A 22,161-nucleotide genomic window follows, 5' to 3' on the forward strand; every position below is an offset into this window, starting at 1 on the left:
TTTGCACTGTCTGGGTAATTGTTCTGTAATGAGTTTTTCCTTAAAGTAATCAGAAATATAGATTAAAGTCTTTACCAAATTTTTAAAAAGTTGATGAAAACACTTGTATTTTAAAACTATCAAAATTACTCAAAATAACAGCAACTGTTTCATCTTTTGAAGTCCCTGTTTGTTTCAGCACAGCCCTAACTTTTAAACCAGTGAAAACCTCTACAATTGCTGTTCTGCTGTTCTTGCAGACTATTTCTTTACGTTTTCATCAGATGAGTAAGCCAGCTTGCAACATACAAATCTTAGATTTTTTGGAACAGGAGGTATGCAAAAAAAAAAAAAATTACAGAAAGAAACATAACACTTACTGCTTGTCAACCAGTACAAATGATAGGACTGGAAAAGGCAATGTCATGGGAACAGTATCGTGCCATCCAAGTCTCCCATTGGAATGTAGATGCAGCCTGGGTGACATTGATGCAGTACAAGAATTCTCAGAAGTCATTGCTCTGGGTTCCCACCAAGTCAATGAAACTTGATACGTATTGGTTGTTCAGATACAAGTGGAAGAAAGAAAAAAATATACACAGGCATCCCCCCACAGACTTGGAAATAACAATTAATTGCCCTCCTGTATATGAATTACGTTGGGTGATTTTGTACAGATATACAATTGTATCTTGGTGATCTGCACCAAGAAATGTTAGTCTCTCAGCTGAGATTTGGAACACAGAAGCATGAGTCACTAACTAGACAGTCTGAAAATAAAATATCAGGAAAGAATATTAGGAAATATTATGCTTGTGAGAAAAATCTGATTTGATTTTAGCATATGCTGTTACTTCAGTGACAATCACAGATTAAACTAAAAAGAAGATGCATACTGAAGAGGGGTAGAAAAAAGCACATGCAGGAGTAGAACTTGGGAGTAACCTTTCCCATATTCAGCATGAAGTGAAAAGAGGCATAACAAAAGGTACAGATATTGAGTAAAGAAGAAGATAGATACCTTCAATAACAAAGGTTTTCATGAACCTTAAATGAGAAAGTGTTTTAAAGATTTCCAATCAAACATCCACTTTTAGCCAAGTCTTGATCCCTTACAAGTAGACTAAATTGCAATGACGATCACCAAAGAACAGAGTAGGAACTGTGGAGTCCAAAGAGCCTCTACTAATTATATCAAATTGATTCCCCAGTTATGGGAAGCCAGTACTAAGAGTACTTGTGTATTTTACTTTGAAACACACTTTAAGGGGCACGAAATGATGCCAACAGACACATACCAATGTCTTTATAGCAAATTTCGAGTTCTCAAGATTACAAAGACATTAACAACTGGGGAGCAAGTTATTGCCTAGCATATAAGAAAATAACAGCATCATCAGAGCGATTTAAATCTGCAACAGATCCTTAACTACACTTTGACGTTTAAAATATTCAATCAATACCTAGAATTGACAAAAAATATTTGCATTGTATTGGTTCATACTTAATTGTCTCTGTTCATTTACAGGGCCATTTCAAACATGAGGAAAAAAAAACAGCTAACAAAAAACATCTGATAGGTGACTGCTACTGGGATCTGCGTCTGACAAAATGATACCAACCTCCTAAAGAGTACAAGATTGTGTATCTGTGGCCACAAGATAAACCAATAAACTTGATATTACCTGATTAACACACACTTGATCAAATAAAACTAAAACCAGAATGAACAGCAAATTGATTTATGCACATCTAAATGAACTAGTAAATGTCTGACATCTAAACATATGCATAGATCATACAGATGGCCCAGGGTTTTTACATTACATATGGATTTTAGTAAAAAAATTCAGAGTTTTAATCTTGATTAGAGCTGGAGTACTGATTTTGAGCACTCCAAATTGGTAGGATTTACAGACAGTCTCTTGGAGAAATTGTGCACAACTGACATGGATTGAAAAGTAATTAAAAGGTAAATATTTTCTTGGCGTGGGCACAGTAAAACTACATATTTCAATATATCCAAACAAGTATAACTGTATATGTGTACCTTCTGTACACTATTGTAGGAAACTCAAGTAATTGATATTTTTTCTTTAGGGATTAATTCATGTTAAAAAGTAAAAATGTTACATTTTAGCACAGCAGTGTCAATGCACACAAATTGAACAAAAACAGAGAAGGCTGTTTTTCATACAATTCCATACAATGATTTTTCATACAATCAGGAAATCATTCAGGATGGAAAAGACCTTTAAGATCATCAAGTCCATTAGAAGGTCCCCCAGGTCAGAAGCAATGCAAATCATTCCATGCAACTCAATTTAAAACTTTTGCACCTTATGAAAGGCTCTTGCTTTGCAATTGTATCACTACAGGGAAATATATACTGATTTTCAGGTATTTAAGTAACAGTCTTCCACCAATAAATATACTTTTTCTTACACCGTTACTAGTACCGATTGTTGACCACATCTGAAAACAGGATTCTGGTCTAGACTGAATTTTCATCTTAGTTCCTGTCAGACTATTTCTAATTCTATTGGAAAACAAATAAAGGGAAAAAAAGTCAGACATGCTTCGAAAGTCCCTGTGCCCCAAACAAACTCCATCCAGAATGGAAGAAGACTTTGCTCAGCAATCCAAATGATCAGGTAAGTACATGTCTATGCAAAGCAAATTCACTCCTTATCCAGTCTTATTTATGCCAGAAAATAAATCAGGCTTATAAGGCTCATCTGACCTATCTGTCTTGAGCTTCAGATCGTTTGTTACGTTTTAAGTGAAGGAATCCCACATTCAAAAAAAAAACTACTTCTCTACACCTTAGTAGTTTGAAGTATCAAGATTAGTGAGTCCTGATGAGATCACGAAGAAGAAGGAACAGCAAAAAAGAAAGCTGCATGATAAAACTGAGTCATTTACAACACATTTAAAAAGCATCGCACTCTTACAGTTTGTAAGCACGGCATGTTCTTATGAACTACACATTCTTATGCTGCTTTTTTTGAGACGTCTACAAAGTGGTGCCAATCAAAGTTACTTTAATCTACCAAGGAGCAAGGGTATTATTTAACAACCAAAAAAAACCAGAAACCCCAAAATAACACACACACACAAAAAAAAAAAAAATAAAATCACCAACCAACCAAAACCAAAAAACCAGACACTGTGTTCTGGACTGCATTACAGATCACAATAATGTCAAAAGAGGGAAACAAAGATTCTTATAGCTTGATACTTTGGAAGTTTAAGTCCACTTTTTTTGTATTCTTACATGTAAGAATATTAAGAATATATTCTTAATAAAAATTAAAGAATTCTTCTCATGATCAGACTATTTGGACACTCTCTAGTGTCACACATGCATTGGCATTCTGAAATAATATTCATGTTTTCCACAATCATATTAATTGGCTTTTAATAAAATCACCTTATGCAATCACAATCTTTAAAAGGCTCATGAACTCCTTTCTGTGTTGGAACAGAAGTAATAAACCATGCCAAGAGTATCTTAGGATAGTTTGGGGGTTTCTTTTTTGTTTTTTTTGTCTTTTGTTTGTTAGTTTTTTAAATAAAGGGTATGGATGAGCAGATTTCAGAATGAAAGGTCAGAAAGTTTTTCTGAATTAAAGGTCATAGGTATATAGAAAATTTGAATTTGCTGCTTATGTCAAACAACAAATATAATCCTCTAAGAGTGTAAGACATACTTAGTCCACGCAAGGGCAATTTGAATAAAAAATCCCCCATTAAAGATTAGGGTGCAGATTTACTAGCTATTTGAACAATCCCCATAATGATAAACATCCACATAATGCACAGGTATCATATGCAGCCATGTTGAGTCCAGAAATCAAGCTCAGCAAGAATTTCAGCATTGTGTCCAAGAAAAGCAAAAAAGTACTCAGTGCAAACAGTCTCTAAGACGAAAAAAGAAAAAGTAGAGTGGTGCAAACACACATAATTAGCAACTGATAAAACTTTAAAGACTATGGTAAATTATCCATCACTTGAAAATTTTTCAACCAAGCATGGACTTCCCTCTGCAACATACAATTTAAAGCAAGAAAAAACACTGGGGATCACATCAATAGTCCCTGCACGTAATTGCATGGCCTGAATCAGATAAAAGAACAATGAAAGAGGTCATTACAATACCACTCTTTTTGGTCCCAGGGTAGGACTCTTAAAAGCCTATATTCTAACTTACCAGAAATGTTGTTGAAAGAAGTAATTCAGTAAACTAAATTTAGAAAATTTAATTTTTATTTACTCAAGATAAATATTTGTAACCCCACTGTAACTCAGAAAGGCTTTTGACAAAGTAGTAGCTTATTCTTTAACCCTAACAAAAACCCAGACAATTGTATCAACTAAATTACCAATATGATAGCAACCAAATATAATTATATAATAATAATTATATTTGAAATCCTCTTTCCTGTTTACAAATGGCCACCAGCCTGAAACTCTTCTCCATTCTCAAGCTGTTTTGACTTGAGTCAAAAGGCTGTATATAAGCCTTTTTATTTTGCATAAATTCAAAAAGAAATATATTTTTTTAAATTTTGAAGTGGGTAGGGATTGTTCTTGCAGTATAAAGCAGCCCAAAAGATCGCCTGATTTTATTATGATATCTGAGAATGTTTGGACTATGTATGCTTTCCAAACACTTAAAAGTATTATAATAAAAATAATAATAATTAACGAGCATTAAAAAAAACCATAACCCCAAGACTGAAACACAGGTATTAGCATACAAGAACTAAGCAAAGATACTGAAAATGGTAAGATGAAATCTGATGGATAAATAAATTCTTCTACACAACTCATATAAGTATTAAATTTAAGAGCAATTACAAAGGATCTCAGAAGTTAATGCAATCTTTTATAACAATCTAAACATGTTTAACACCTTTCAACTCTTGAGAGCTTAAGAATGAAAAGTAAATGTAAAGCCTGTGTCAGAAGTCAGATAACTCAGTGCATCTCCAACAAGATAACCATTTGCAGATTTTTATACAAAGGACCCATTTTTACCATGTGCTAAGTTTTATGATGAATTTTATAACACTGGCAAACAATTTCAACTTTCTGACAATTTTCACCATTTCCCCCCCAGCGCCTTCTCATGCCTTTCCAAAATGCTGTATTTGGTAATGCTCAAATCTCTGAAATGCCAAGTTAAAGTACACAGCACTGGCTCAATTCAGCCCCTCTCTGGGACTGGCATTGCTTATAGGAGCTATCTGCACAAATCCTGGGAGCATTCACTGCATGACATTAGTGAAGGAGAGTAGCTCAGTGAGTCTGGCTGGCAGTATAACTGTTACAAGGACATGTGGGGATTACAGAGCCTGGCAAAACTGCATCTGTAACATGCAGGGATTAGGAAGGAAGGAGATAATCCACTGGAGGGGTGTTAACTGACCTCACACATTTGAGCAGACAGGAGAGGCAACAGTTTCACTTATAACTTGACAAGTAGGCACCAAGGTAACAAACCCTGTCTTTGATCCCCAAACCAGTACATCAGCTTGCACTCTACCATACACCATGACTCCAGAACAGTGCTGCACCGATCTAGACAATCGCACTTTCTTAAATACATTCCATGGCAAGAACACTGTTCACAAGGCAGCATTGCCATGTTTAATTACTACTACACTACCTGTATCTAATTCTTTTCTAAATCTTGATTTTTCTCTTATGCCAAAACTTATGCCACTCCCTAAAGTTACTGAAATGGCATAGTGACACCTAATGTAAAGGGGAAACAAGATGAAGTCTGAAAAGTCCCAGTATTTCTAACAAAACAAATTACATATCAAAAGAGTTACATATAATGTATATAGCAAAATAAATAAAAATTATCAGAATAAGGAATGAAACTGTATTTCAGTAAATCAAGAGCAAACAAATTACATCAGAATTATTCGAAGCTCAGAGCTGCAGACCAAAGAGTTTCAGACTTAGACATACACATCAAAGAAATCTAACCTACTAAAAAAACACCAAGGTAACTCAACTGTGAAGTAAAAGCACCAGGTATATATAAATGAGACGTCACCATATTTGTAATCATGAACTAGAACAGAAATAACCTCAGTGACAGAGTTTTTTAGAGGGGTGGAGGTGTAATTTCCTCTACTATTCAGTTTGAAAAATGTAAAAAGAGTAAAGTTAAGAAAAGAAGAAAGACAAAATGAAAGCAGGAAAACTGTATTAGTAAAAATTAAGTAAAACCATATCAGGTAAAATACTTTTATTCCCCTAAATTGCAACACAAAGGCAACCAAACTCAGTTTCTTTTCTTGGCTGAAGATGTCAGTAAAATTTTAAGATCTGTAGCTGCAAAAACCCTCCTCCATTCTCTTAAAATCACCTTTGGCTTTCCCCTCTTCCTTCCAAAGGGATTGATTTTTTTGTGTTCTTACTCGAGAGAACTGATTTCCAACCACCAATCTCTATAACACTGTACCATTTATTTTCTCCTGTAAATCCAACTGTCCCTATCTAGGGGCTAAAACTACAGGTGCCAAGACCAAAGGTCCAACATGGAGCTATGCAGACTTTTATTGCTTGCTTTCTATATGGAGACAACTGGCTTGGTAGCCCAGTGACAGTCAGAGAATGTCATCCACCCTGACTTCAGTAAGGTCTGCATTGTGTTCCAGTGTCCTTTAACCAGACTGGAAACATATGGACCAGGTAAGTAGACAATAAGGCTGGAAAAAAAACTAGCTGGACCCTCAGTGTAGTGAGCGATACTAAGTCCAGCTGGCAGCTGGCAACTGGGGCCATCCCTGAGTTTCTGACCCTGGGACCAACAGTTTAATATCTTTATTAACCTGAATACACTTTTAACAAGTCTGCAGATTATATTAAACTGGATTTGTTCACTCTTAAGGTGTAAGAACTAAACAGAGAAATTCTACTGCTGTGTTCAATTACCTAATAAAAAGATGGATAACTAAGATGGAGCCAGGCTCCTTCCAGAGAAGCACAATGATAGGACACAAGGTAGCAGACTTTCAATAAATGAAATCCCAAATCGATGACTGGGAAAAAAATTTCACCACAACAGTCATCAAACTGTTCACAGAGAAGCTGCGAAATCTGCATCCTTGAATATTCTTGAGTGCTGATGGGAGACAGAGGAGTACCACCTTCACAATATTTCTACAACATTTACTGGAAAAGTTAACTGATAAAAGTTATGAAAACTACTGAGAATCACTGAATGTGAACATTAGTAAGTTGAAAAGCTAAATAAGAATACTTTGCAGCGTATTTTCCTTCTTGTTTCCTTTTAAAACAGAGTTAAGGTTGTTAAAACATCATTAGTCTACATCAAGCTTGTTCCAGAATTCATCTGGTAAAGCTCTTGGTAACTCGTGACAGTACAGCCCTACAACATTCATCTGTTCTGAAAAGTAGATGCAAGTCATCACTCTGCATTTGCCTGCCGTGTTGTGCAGCATGTACTATGAATTCACATGGTTTTTTGCCTTCTTTTGTGAAGTATATACTGGAGAACCTCTATTGCATTTGCTCCCTGGGTTGTGAGGTGAAAAGACATTTACAATACTTCTTCTATGTAATCTTCCCTCTGCAAAGAGAATACCTTATTTCAATATCTAAATGTCAAAGTAAGGAAAAGAAACTGCACAGGATTATTATCCCCATGCTATAGTTGGAGCAGCAGAGATTTGACAGTTAAATGACTTTCTCAAAGTCAGAACAAGTATCTGAATCGAGCACAGGAAATTAAGACAAAAATTTCCAGCTTGCAGGTTTCGTGTTGTCAGTGAGAGAGATAAGCAACACATTTGCCAATAAGAGAGAAAAAACATATATACATATAAAGTGTTTCTCCTATTGAATAACATATACTTCTTTTTGGTAGCTTCTAGACATTCATGGCCTGAAATAGCTGAGGGGAGTTGGATGTAATGAGAAAATGAAAATTCCTTCAGAATGCAACGTAAGAAACCTTGTTTCACACTTAGCTACACTCCCCCTTGTCACTGTGCTCTTTTCCATTTCTAGGTTCATTATCCCCCCATACCAACATACACACACAAAAAAAAAAATAAAATCTTTCTTGACTACTAAATCAGAGATGACATGAGTATTTGCATCAGTTACAGATAGAAGTCAACAAATCCTTTTTGAGCTTTAGCAAGCTTCTTTCTACTTTAGCATTAGGGCAATTTAAAACAATACTTAAAATGCTTTTGCAACATTTAGCCAAAGAATCATGACTTCTTCACAATTACTGAAGTAATTTTACTTTAAAGTGTGTGCAGCCCTAAAGTGCAGATCCAATCATTGAGCCACTGCCTCCTTTCCAAACCCAGCTGCAATTTCCCTGGCCAGACAAAATGGTCAAAGTTCCTTTGGCCAGCAGATTAAAAAAAGAACTCTTCCAAAGTAGTTACAGACTGATTTTATAACAAATTATCAACTGTTGCTCTAATTGACAATCCAGAGCTCTGAGACTCTTGTCTCTTCTAAGGCTCAAACATCAAGTAACAGAAGGAAAAACCAAAGGTGCTTGTAAAGCAGTTCATGGGACAATCTGACATAACTCAGGTAATCTCAGTTTTACCCTTTTGCAAGACAAAAGCTGATGTGTTCAGGCAGGTGGGCTACTGGCAGGCAATCCAGTCCAGCAGAACACGCAGAGAAATGGTATCTACTACTTCTTACCTGATATGTGTTGCCGGAAGGGACTCATACTGGCGAGAAAGGAAAAGTTCTCTGTGCTTCAACTGATGCTTCTGTTTATCAGTCAAATCAACCTCAATTGTAGTTTCAGACTCTTCTTCAACTTCTTCTGCAGAGAAGCAGAGCGTAGGTCGAAATTAACTCTGTTGCATAACATCATTGCAGCCATTTCACTTGACATCCCCCCCACCCCTTAGCAACCTCCTTTAGTATTTCAAAGAAAAGATGAGTTTAACAAGACTACAGTTTATGTAACTTGACAGAATATTAAGTATTTTGAATTATAGACTTCTACTTTAACTCTTTAAAAAATTATGCTCCTCTCCTACTGTACTACGCATTGATGTCTTTCACATAGCTTAAAAACAATCCTGATATTACTCATTCTTTTTTCATCTTCTTTCATCTGTTTTATCTTTCTTGCTTGATGACCAGTATTAGTTTTTATTTTCTGTTGCCAATATTACTATTACTAAAACTTTTACAGAAGTCCTCGGGAAAAGCACACTTTCTATGAACAGAAATGTACTAAATACAATTGCAGTTTAAGACTGCAAAATCACAGTCTAGGAAAACTGAAAAAAGCCTACTGTCTTCCACTATGTTAACCTTATTAGATACCGACAACAAATGCAATCTATTTTCACGTTTAAGTAGGATTTAAAATTATTTCTATTTTAAGTAAGATAGGAAGAAATAAAAGCACATACTAGAAGGAGTCACATACAGAGTTAAAGAGCAACGTTCACAGTGCTTGCTAACACATTTGAGCCTTGCTAACAATGACAGGCTCTTCAAAACAGCTACCCTGGGATCTCAGTGGCTGAAATCTGTTTTCCTAGTGGATTCTTTGGACATGGGGAACTTGAATCTGTACTTCCTCTAGCATTCCAGAAAGGGCAAAAAGTGTCTCTGAATAATGGATGCAAAAACACAGACCCTTTAATAACTTCTCTAAGATTTGGCAATTTTCTACCTAGCAAATTATCCATCATCCTCAAAACCAAGTGTACTTTACAAAATACTTCTCAGAAACTAAACAACAGAACCTCAGAATGAGGTAGTATTTCATGTAACTACCTACAACAGATGACATCATCTGCTTTACCAATAATAACCATTTTTACAACCAACCTACAGACACTATTTCAAAATGAAGCCTGCCTGCATCCTCATGGCAACCACAGTTCTCTCCAAATGCAACACTACTATTTTTTTAATCATGCTGTGTGTAGTTCATTCCAATTCTAATAGTTCTTTCCGCAGAAGTGATATAAGAACACACCCTGATATAACCAACTTCTTCAAACCCAATTCCATTTACTTTAAGTCTATTTTGCTGTAGACAGCCCCATCCCCCTCCTTTTCTTGGCATGTTTTGTGGAGATGGAACAAGAAAAACAAAATAGAAAACAATAATCCTCCAAGTTTCATGGACAGCCCACAGCCTTATCTGACACATGCACAGGTTCAAGTCAGACCATGACTAGTTCAGAATTATTCTGGCATCTACAATACTGACAATAAATAAAGCTTAAAAACAAACAAAAAAATTCGATATCAAGGCAAAGCATTTCTTTTAATAAGGCAAGTAATTACATAAAAAAATAGAATTTAATGTTAAAAGTTTATGTTTGTACTGGTTTGGGCTGGGACGGAGTTAATTTTCTTCACAGTGGCAGTATAGGGTTGTGTTTTGGACTTGTGCAGAAAACAGTATTGATAACCTAGACATGTTTTTGTTACTGTTGAGCAGGGCTTACACAGAGCCAAGGTCTTTTCTGCTCCTCATACCACCCCACCAGCAATGAGGCTGAGGGGGCACAAGGAACTGGGAGGTGACACAGCCAGGACAACTGACTCCAACTGACCAAAGCGATATCCCATATTACATGTCATTGTGCTCATATAATGCTGGAGGGCAAAGAAGAGGGAAGAGGGGACATTTGGAGTGATGACGTTTTGTCTTCCCAAGTCACCATGATGTGTGATAAAGCCCAGCTGTCCTGGAGATGGCTGAACACCTGCCTGCCCATGGGAAGCGGTGAATTAATTCCTTGTTTTGCTTTGTTTGCTAATTCCAGTTCTCTTCCCCATCCCACCAGGAGTAGTGAGCGAACAGTTGTGTGCTGTTTAGTTGTCGGTTGGGGTTAAACCAAACCAATGTTTCCTGCAATCAATTTCTATAACTGTTTATTACAGTAAGTGACCATTACAAGCTATGTTTGTATTTCAAAGTTCAAGCATGAATATTTCTTCTGGTTGCCCTCATTTTAGTGTTTTTCTAAATAATTTAGGCATCCAAACACAAGTGTCTGGGACCATATTAGGTCAACATTTTGAAAACACCTGACTGCAGGTAAGGTACAAAACACAGGACAATAAGGGCTGGTTTAAAGTGGTTGCAAGAATCCAGAGATGATATTCCAGAGAGTTTAAAATGGCTTTAGACACCTATGCTCATCTCAATATCTCCCTGAGCATAAGAATTTAAATTAAAAAAAAAAATAAAAAAAAACCTTTAATCATATTTATTGCACTAATCTTACATAAGACTTGAAAATGTTAATTTAAAAGCCTAAAGCTAAATGTCTCTTACATCCACCTCTTAAAAGACTCCAAACCTAAACATGAAACAAGGTAACTCTTTCTGTTGTATTTTTAGAAATAAAGCATATGTTTTACTCGTGATGATCTGACAAGCTCAGTACTAAGCAGAACAAACCATGACCGGATACAGAACAGTTCCATCCACTCAACACAATTTACCACCAGGATAATTTTACAACTTTCTTCTTTAGCATTATAATATAAAAACAACTCTAACAGTAGGATTAGTGTTTAGTAAAACACTAAAAAAAAAAATAGTTTGTCCCAGTAGTCACACAAACCTGTACCAGGAAAGGAAAAACTGGAGAGCACAAAGAAGTGAGAAAGCTAAATTTGCTTGATGGCATTACAAAGAATTCTGCATCTGAAGAACCTTCAGACAGCTGCTTTTGAACTAGGTTTTTGCACCGATCAGGCCTTAACACTATCAGAAGTGGTGACAAACTTGCAGTAGTTTTAGAGATCTCTTCATGGTTTTGACTTGATTTGCAGTACATATGAAATTTAACTTGGCATTCAAGGAGAGATTATTCCTATCAAAAGGAGTGAAATGTAGAGGTACCTAAGGAAACTATAGAGTATCACCAAGATAAGCACATTTCAGCACTTGGGGAGAGAAATAAGCAATGGCTCAGAGTGAACAAATATTTTAATGAAGCAAAATGATGATGACATACACAGGCCTCGTTGTTCCACAACTAGAGAGAAAAAAAAAAAACAAACAATTTAAAATTGTTCAGTTGAATAATGTTTTCAAAGTCATACCTAAGACTACAAAGATGAGTATAATCAGTTTTTGAAAATGACACAATATCCTTTAGGACTTGAGCTACATTTAAGATAATGCTTTTTTGTAGTACTTTTCCTGGTTTACAGCAAATACTTCATTATTTAAAGGAAAAAAATCACAGAGAGCAAAAGCAGGCCTCTCCAGTGACCATTTAAATCTTTTGGTCTATTTATTATACACCAACTTTCTAACATCAATTGTAATACTTAATTTGACCTTGAAAACCAGAGTCATCCAGTGATACTTTCAGTGGCAGTGCTGCAGACTTTCTCTTTTCCCTCGGATATAAATAAGACTTAACTGACTCAGTCAAGCAATGGGTACTGGGAAGAAAGTGTAATTTTCACTCATTTTACATATGCATTGCCACTTCTAAAAACATGGGTTTTTTTCCTCTTCCATTTAATTTCTGGAATTCGCTGTTAGAAAATGGTAGTATATTAGGGAGCGTGAGAAGAGACAACTGTCCATGCCACCTAAACTTTGTATAGTGTCTCTGTTTATAGTTATGTGATGACTCAAGCTTGCCACTAGAAAGAACAGCTTATTTTTACAACCAAATGAAAATAAACTGAGGGCAAGTCTCTAGAAATACAATACTCTTATTTAATACAAAATTGTTTTAAAATAACTTAAAAAAATAAATCCTGAAAGACATTTAAAGGTTTAAATGCAACTTCAACAACTGTATGGTTAACCATCAGCTGGCAAATAAGGTAAATTCCTCTGACACACTATTCTTCCTTAACTAAGTCAAAATAACCCACCATGTGCTCCCCTTGCCCACTGCAACAGAAAATAAGAGATTAGTTTAAACACTGAAGTCTACCTTCAGGAAGGAGGTATAAATCTTCACTGTTTAAAGAAATGAGAAAGTTCTCCCTCTACTGCCACCAAATTGTTGACAGTGTTCTTTCCAGCTAGAGGTTGAATCACAAAATCAGTCAGGAAGGGACCACAGTGGGTCATCTGGTCCAACCTCTCTTCTCAAGCAGGATCATTCCAGAGCACAAATCCACAGTACTGGAATCTGGAAATTCAACCAAGAATCATGGAAACACAGAGTAATTCAGGCTGGAAGGGGCCTCAGGAGGTCTAGTACAAGCTATTCCTCAAAGTAGGCTCAGCTGTGAGGTCAGCCCAGGTTACTCAGCATTTTATTCAGCTGAGTCTTGAAATTCTCTGAAGACAGAAACCACATAACCTCTCCAGCACCCAGTCTTGGGAAAAAAACTTCTCCTTATATCTAATCTGAATCACTCCTGTTTCAGTTTAGTCACTGCCAAGAGTCAATTCCATCTTCTCTATAACCTCCCCATAGGCACTGGGAGTCCACCTCTTGCTGCCTCTCCTAGCAGGGCAAGCGCTAGGTGGGTTTTGCTGGAAGTGCTACAATTTATCAGCAACTTCCCTGTATTGTGGACCTAAAACCTAGATGTGATGCACAGAGTGCTGAATAATCAGGGAGGATAATCACTTGTCTTGATCTACTGGCTATGTGCCTGGTGATACAGTCCAGGATGCTGTTGGCCAACTCCCTTCATTGCCAGGGATTTCCTGTCTGCCAGCGCCCTCAGGGCCCTTCCTGAAGAGCTGCTCCCTCAAGCCCCTCTGTTCCCAATACACCTGCCAAGAGCTTTTCCTTCCCAGGTGCAAGACTTGGCATTTGTCCCTGCTGAATATCTTCATGTTCTTGATGGACCACTCCTCCCGCCTTCTAGGAATCCCTGAATACCAGCCATTCCCTTGAGGTAGCCTATCATCTGGTCATCCCCCCTCCCCATGTTGTGTCACCTGCAAACATGATGAGAGTGCACCACACTGCCCGCTCCAGTCACTGATAAAGACAGGTTCCCATATAGATCCCCATCGGACTCCACACACAGCATGAACCATTAACCACCACCCTCTGACTCAGGCCATGCAATTAGTTTTTTATTCACCTGGTTGTCCCTTAATTCAGATCAATTCCAATTGCTTGGCTTGGTAGGCCTACCAAGAATGCTAGTGCTGGCACAAAAGAAAAAAGCAGGAACAGGAGACAAACTGGGAAGATGTAATGCAAAAAAACCAAGACCACTACTTTCAACAGCAGCACAGACTGACACTGAATTAAAATGGCAGAATACCCAAACCTATGGTGCATTAACTTTCTACGTCTTAAACTTAATTGCTTCCAATGCCAAAACCATCCTTCAGCTTAGATGCATCCAGCTTATGCAAGCTTAGATGGAGAGATTTAAATCAACACCCCATCTGTAGAGTTACAGCAGTTTCACCAGGTTTATTAAAATACCTTTAACAAGGTATTTTATCAGAATATATTAGATCAGAATTTCAAGTTCAAAAAAATGCCACTAAGCCTCACTTTCAGAAAAGACTCTAACTTTTCTCCTTTCCTGTATACCTTTTTCTTCTACACTCAGCCCAAAAACTATACACATCATAGGTATCAACAACATATTTTTAAACCTACAGATACAAAGCTGAGAATGCTGAAGAGCAGCAAGTTTACCACACATCAAAGGAAAGGTGGTTGTTTTAGTCTCTTTTAAGCTTAGCTGCTTGTGCAAAAACATCAAGTGCACATTTGGTAGTTAGATGCTACAGCAGTAAGAATTATAAAAATAGATTTTGGGGGAGAGGAGTAAATCTATTTACTGCCAAATTGAGTACAACATATAAACATTAAGTCTAACCATCTGAAAAATTCTATTCAGACTGTGAATGAAGAGCTCTCTTAGGTGAGCAGTTCGCCAATTTGCTCATCTGTGTGAGGCTTCTCGCTACGTTTCGTTGTTATAACCTAGTTGTGAGAGTTAACCCCCTAGTGCTGTAGTGAAGGCATTTAATAAACTTTGTGAGCTAGACTATGCATGGTTACACTATCAATTTGACTGAGGAAGCATTTCCCAAAGCCGAATGAATCAGCTTTACTTACATCACGTCTCTCAGTACAATGTTCAGATGGCTCTTTGAATATATAACATCAGTTTGATGTTTCCTGCTTCTTCCAGATAGGATAAGAAATCCAAAGGACAGTTTGCATGGATTACAAGCAATTTAGATAGCATATTACCATCTAAAGGATGAATCTGAGCAATTCTGCAGGTAGGAAAAAAACAGACTGATCACTCATGTACAGAAAACAGGTCTACTTTTCATTCCCACTGGATAGCACAGATATACAGGTGGCTTCTAAGGGGTTATCCAGTTTTCTTACACAATTATCCAAGTGATCCTCCCACACTACCTCATCATTATTTTTCTAAAGGACATCACAAAACAAAGAAACAACTACTGCACAACCCTTAAGAACTAATATGCCACACTCTCCAATAAAAAAATTATTACTAAAATCACGTAAAATATTTTTTTGGGTACTCCCAAGTAGCACATTACAATAACAACAGTTCCCAGGACAGCAGTGGGCAACCATCTCAAGTTTATCGCAGGTCTGTAGCAAAAATTATTTAATGAAAACTATCACAGCGTTCATTACCATAAAACTCCACCTTCCAAAACTTGATGGGTGAGTTTTTCGGATAACTGGTTTTGGAGATTTTTCAGAGCAAGAAGCTTGTGGGTGGAAAGCAGGGAAGGATTACCTTCGTTAAGTAGTATGAATCATGATGCACTACATTAATAAATAGATCCTAATAAAGTAAATGTAAAATGAATGAATGCAAGAGCAAGCGCAATTGTTTTTTAACCCTATTAATTCAGCACTGCAAACTAGTTTATGACAACACTACAGAACAGAAGGGTCCCATAGAAGCATGAAAACAATGACATGCAGGCAATGGTGAAAAAAACAGGCAATTCTGTATCATAAACCTAAACTAGATTTTTCCTTTTCACCTGGTTTCTGTATGACCTATTCAAATGCAAATTCTTCCAAATAAGAAAATATCCTGTTACAGGGCCCAAGATGTGTTTGGTCATGTGGATACCTGTATGAACTGCACCAAGCTGCTGCAGGATGTGTGAAGCAACAGTCCTGTGCCATGTTTCTTTAAGCAGTTCATTTGTGGCAGCAAACAGCAGACTTAAAATTGTGCCACAGACAGTGCTATTTGCAATATGATTAATGTTTTCAATGTCCAATAACTGGTATCCAGCTCATCAGCTGAATCAGAAGTCAATTAGTAGTTTTTCCTAAGTGTACATATGTTTAGAGCTATGCAGGAAAGAAAACAGAAAATTTTAGTTCTACCCTCAAATCCAGGCTGGCAAACCACCCATGAACAAAAGTGCACATGGCAAATCTGAGACTGCCCAAGAAATCATTTTTAAATCCATCACCTGGCTCATGAAATACAAAGGCTATGTGTAACAATGCCACGTAACCTGCATGAATAACAATCACACCTGATTTTAAGAAAAGGGAGATATGTATCTTCCATTTTCATGAGACAGATGCTATGAACAACTTTTCCCATCACTTAGATTTTCACCATTTCCATGTGAAACTCATGCTCATATCTTGTTAAAACAAGATTGTCTTTCCTTCAGCAAAGGCAACAGGTCTGTTTGGTCTAGTCGGTTAACAAGTTGCATAGTTGCCTCTCCTTAAGAAAATGTAGTGTAAATATTTAAAAATTAATAAATATATCATGTAGACAGCTAAGCACACAAAAAATCTCTTATGTTTTCTGTAAGAACCTGAAGTCCAGATTTAAGATCGACAGTGACATTTTCTTTCAGTGTGACAATAACCACCGTTTCAGAGATCTAAACTGCTTTTCTAACATTCAATTCACATCCTCAAAAGCCAGTAAACAACTTCTCAAAATTTGTTGGCAGAGATGAAAAGGCACAGATTGTACAAGCACTTTCCTACCCCTACTCAGAATGGCATATGATTCTGCTTATAAAACATAAATTATTTATCTTCTACAGTATCTCCTTACAGAAGGGCTGAATTTTGTTTGATTTTTTGCAGAAAGAAAAGAATTAGAGAGAAAATAAAGAGAAAGAAAAGAAAAGAGAAAAAAGGATTTGTATTTCCTGTTCTTGAGTCAACTTAATCAAGACACATTAAAGCTCTATGTACAAGATTTGGAAATGAGAAGAATATTATACAAGATAATGCCTGCTCAATGACAACACGTTAAGAAAGCTTTTCTGTCTATAGACCTGACAAGACAAGCAGGAAGAGGAGTTTATTCACTCTGATGGCCTGTGTAAGACTTAAAAGATAACTTTTTTCCATCTTCAATTATGTTAGAGATTTACCTTCCAGCATACATTATTTCCTTGATGCCTGTACAGTATATCAAGTACAGATATACTGAGATTATAATTTACAGGAACTATACATATGAACTGAGAAAAGTGTAAAGAGGTATGAATATGTGTATTACTTTAAATTATTAAAACCTTTTAAGCTATTAATTCTGATGCCAGGGGAAAATAGCAAACAAAGCAGCATAGGAATAAACATCACATTGCATTAAGTAGTCAAATTTTAACACATATGCCATTCTTATATTTTTTAAAATAAATGGAAATAAACTTCATTGGTTTACTCAACCTTTTTCTTCTATGCTCAGTACTTTTCTTTGTAGACAGCACGGTCAAATACCATGTTCTTTTGCATCAAGTCAAATATCAAAAATCATCACTTATTCACCTTATACATGGTAAATGTCCAGTATTCTGATTCTGGATTTTTTCCCCTTCAATTAAGAACAAAAATTAAAAACAGAAAAGAAAGGGGAGAGCATTATGAAAGTATATGAAGCTAGTTCCTCTTTGAAGGCAAATACAAATATAAAAGCTTTCCATATATCAAAACCATTTTTCTTGTATGATACCTAGCAACTGATCCCTTGGCCTCTTGAGGGTCTGCTAAGAATAACAGCATCAGGATTTCGCTCCTGACAGCAGCATCACTCAAAGGATATGGCCTAAAGGAACTGTCACGCAGTAAAGGGCCACAGTAACCTGTAGGACTAGGTTACAGGTCACTGACTCTGCCAACACTAACGATTGCTACACTGGTTTAAGTCAAAACAAGACTGTACTTTTAATAGAGGAAACTGAAACATGACTCCCTTCAGTGTTGCGTGTCACTGTCACAATCCCTCACAAATGAAAATTTAAGTCTACCATTCGGCATATCAAAGAAGGGAAGCTAGCTAATTTAGTCGTGCTGGTTTTTGATAGATGCTTAACGTGTTGTACAAGTAGAAAATGCACATGTACTTACATAACCCTTGGATGTATGCATACATAGTGCTCTATGCATAGGCCAGCAACTATGCAACCTGCACAGAGAACTCATCCTATGTACTGTAATAAATTTTCAAACAGGTTTTGGATTCAGACAGTAGCTGACAGTCAAAATTAACTACTTAGCTCCTCAAAGTCTTTTAGGAATTTTGTAAATGTAGAACAGGCTTTTACTGAGAAAAAACTGTTCCTTTTACCACTCAAACTTGTTTTGCTCATGGGAGTGATGAATTTCACATTATACAAAACAATCTCTCTGCGAAGATCAGAATCATTTGTGTAGCATATCAAAATCATAATCAAAGCAGGCTCACACTACAAATCTTCACTTGATCAGAGAGGGTTACAAACAGTAGCTGAGGTAAAAAACAAAGTATTGATCAAACAGACAAATCACACTGCCAGATAGCATAGCCATTCCAGCCACCCATTCCATGCGGTTCAAGGCACGTCAAACTCAACATATATGGTAACTTTGGGTCCTGTTACTCGTGCAGGCTACCTTTAGCAGAGGTTACAGACAAACCACACAAGTACTTTACATATTAATCTAATCTGCTACTTCTACCTAGTCCATAATAGCTCATGCCATACATACATATACACTCAGCACCGCATGAATCAGCTTGGGTAGGACGCACTACACTCATTCTCACATAGTGCCTTGCCCAAGCTAAAAAGCTCCACCTCTACCATCATGTGTGCAGCTACATGCATGTGTGAGTATCACCAAGGATACTGCAGACTTCACTCCACTGCATGATACAGACATTCAAGAATTAGTGCTGCTAAGTCTTTAAATCTGACCTGATTCCTGATTCATACATTTAATTGCCACTGCATGATGGGAAAGAAAAGTCTTTCTATATTAATAGTAAGTTTACATCATTCAGATTTATAAATTATATAAACTACTGATTCAATTAGACTATCAGAGAACTCTTTGAAGATGTAAAATGCATCTCTAATTGGAGCTTTACAGATAGAGATAACCTAGCAATGTTTTTGTAGTCTAAAATTTATGCCTCAGGTGATTTGGTACAGTGTGGGTGCACTGGGGAGAAAGTGCGAAAAGTCAGAAAAAAAAGAAGCAAAACCATGCGAGATTATGGAAATCTAGGAGGTGTGAAACATCCTATTTATGAAACAATTATTATCAATAATGTCAATTTAAATGTTACAAGTATTTTGGAGGTACCAAGAAAACAGTTTAGAATCACTGGCCTGCAAAATTAACAAACAGAGGAAGCAAGAAAGTTAGCAGCTGAGAGATAGCAGTCAAATGTTTTCCAAAAGTCAAAAGAAACCCCAAACAAGTATGGTAATACTGACACGTGTATTTAAACTTGACCATAAGGAAATTAATCCCAAGGAACACAGGGAAACAGGATAATGCAAGATGCTTTAGCATTTTCCTGTGAATGTTGTCTCCTTCTAAAAACTCAAACGTGAAGAATTTATTTTGGTAGGAGAACTCAAAAAAATGCCACCTTTTGTACCCCACTGAGTTCTTCCACACCAAGGGAACATATTAAAGAAATTATTTCAGTATTTAAGTAATAAAATAAAAGTTCTATTTCAGATACTTAATAAACAGTTTTAAGCATAAATATGAACTGATATTTTGCAGCTTTCCACTCTTCACAGCAAATTCACAGAATTAATCCAGATTTGGGGTCTAGTTTGTTTTTACATGCAGAAAAACTGGCAGCAATGTATTCAAGCCTTTTAAATTATGTGTTCAGAAAATAAGATTTTTGAGTTTTAAAAAAATTAATCTACATATGGTTGCCCAAAACTATATGTTTATTCTTAAGAGGTGAAAAGATGAAGCTAGCAGTTACTCCCTAGCTAGCTCGTGCAAAAATTCAGATGCAATTCCATAAGAGCTAAAAACTCCTAAAATTATGAACTTAGTTGGAAATCCATTCATTCCATTAAGAGAAGATCATTAAAATTCACAATCTAACAAGACATTCTGCACAAAAGGAAGAGTCTGAAGGGCCACAGCAGTTAATAACTCCACAAGATACTTGGAGCTGACAGTAAACTTCTTAATGAGACAATATAACTACTAATTCTAAAACGTCAGTTACGAAAAGAAGACTCAGATATTGTCAGAAGCAAAAAGGTCCTCATTACTGCTTCTTTATTGCTTTCATTGTTGAGGGGAAAAAACATTCACAAGTATACAGTTCTTGCACAAAAATCAAATGACCAAACCATAATTTATGAGACTACCCAAAGCACCCTTGAAAAGGATAATAGGGAGCCTTGAGAAAAGTTTCTCCTTGGTGACAAGGAAGTAGTTTTGTACAAGGCTTGCTGTATTTCAGCAAGCTCTGAATTTTCTCCCTCTCTCCAAATAAATTACAAATGATAGCATTCTCTTGGGTAAACGAAGAAAAACTTCATGTTCCATTGTCTCAGGAGACCAAAGAGGTCATGTCTTCCTCATCCAAAAAAAAAAAAAAAAAAAAAGCAGCCTACTCCTCAAGCTCATTTCTAGTGAAAGTGATAGTTAGACTAATATATTTATGCCTTAGCATAAAAGCTACTCTGTCACTGATTAAAGAATTTGTTATCTGTATCATCCTTAAACGGTCCTCTTAGGGTGTGTCTCTCCCACACCACAGATTTAAGGATTGCCAGAATCAACATAACACACCTGAATTTGCTAGAGCTTAGTTTACATGTCTCTATTAGTTGACTCATTAACATGTAACAGCAAAAGTGCCAATTGAAACTCATACTAGTAAACTTTCCTGACTTCCTCCCCTTGCTATATTTGGGGTTGTCTTTGTTCACCACCCCATCTTCAAAACAAACCCAAGTCTTTTAATGGCTTGCTCAGGTACAGACTTTTGAAAGACCAGTCTTTTCCTCAAACAAAAGAGGCTAAGTATCTAAGGTCCACCACTATAATAGGTCAAAACCAATTTTCTCAAAATTCTTGGGGACTCACAGGGAAGGGGTGGGGGGGGTGGGAGGGACAGAGATGACAGAGCCAGAAACATTTGAGCTGCAAACAAAACACTAGTTTATATTTACAGAAGCCTTGAGATTAATAAGGTAGTACCTCACTGAACCAGTTACACAACTCTGCTCACCTACTCCTCAGGCATATCTAGCAGCCAAGCCTTCTTCCTTCAATACACTTCAAGAGATTCTCCTATCTTTGATTCCCAACTCTATCTTTCCACTCCTTAACTCTCTTCCCTCCCTAACATTCAGAAAAATAGTATCCTTCATCACAGGGTAATATCAACATATCTCTTCTTAACAGCAAGCAAGAGAGGCTGCCTCACCAAGTGCAGTGAAAGAAATTAATTGTAACCAACAGAAAACCTTCCAAAAGCCAGTAAATTCCATGGAAGAGTCACTTACACACTACTGTAAGAGACAAATCAATTGAACTCTTGAGCTCTAAAGACAACTTTTTTTTTTTTGACACCCACATGATCATAAGCAAGACCCAAAAAGTTTTGTTTCTGTTTTATTTGTATCAAGACCAATGCAATACAATTATTATCTTTTCATTCAAAGGACCACCTGCTCAGCAGGCAGCTCTTTAAACTTCAACTCCCTTGAAACAGTAACTAAGAACTCTCTATGCCTTACAGTATCCTTTTCTGTAGGATGGATGTCAACCTCTACAAGCACCACCAGCAAAGCAAGCAAACTATCTTAATTCATTCTGTGGAAGTTGTACATAGGATTGAACAGTACAAGCATTCACCATGAGGTTGCTTTTTGTTGGGTGGGGTTTTTTTGAGAGAAACTATGAATTATTTCCACATTTGAAATTA

The 22,161-nt window shown here is 36.6% G+C and overlaps 1 protein-coding gene across 4 annotated transcripts in view; it reads right to left on the bottom strand.

The window, feature by feature from the left end:
- The window catches only part of MTA3 (metastasis associated 1 family member 3), a 136,401-nt gene that overhangs the window by 104,499 nt on the left and 9,741 nt on the right, over positions 1-22,161 (bottom strand). For all 4 annotated transcript variants that reach the window (XM_027681854.1, XM_027681856.1, XM_027681857.1 and 1 more), the window contains exon 4: positions 8,698-8,824. In XM_027681854.1, the coding sequence (XP_027537655.1) occupies positions 8,698-8,824 (127 nt within the window). The remainder of the gene's footprint in view (positions 1-8,697; positions 8,825-22,161) is intronic.

The sequence above is a fragment of the Neopelma chrysocephalum genome, unplaced genomic scaffold (assembly GCF_003984885.1).
Source record: "Neopelma chrysocephalum unplaced genomic scaffold, ASM398488v2 Primary Assembly neopelma1_61b, whole genome shotgun sequence".
Lineage (NCBI taxonomy): Eukaryota > Metazoa > Chordata > Aves > Passeriformes > Pipridae > Neopelma > Neopelma chrysocephalum.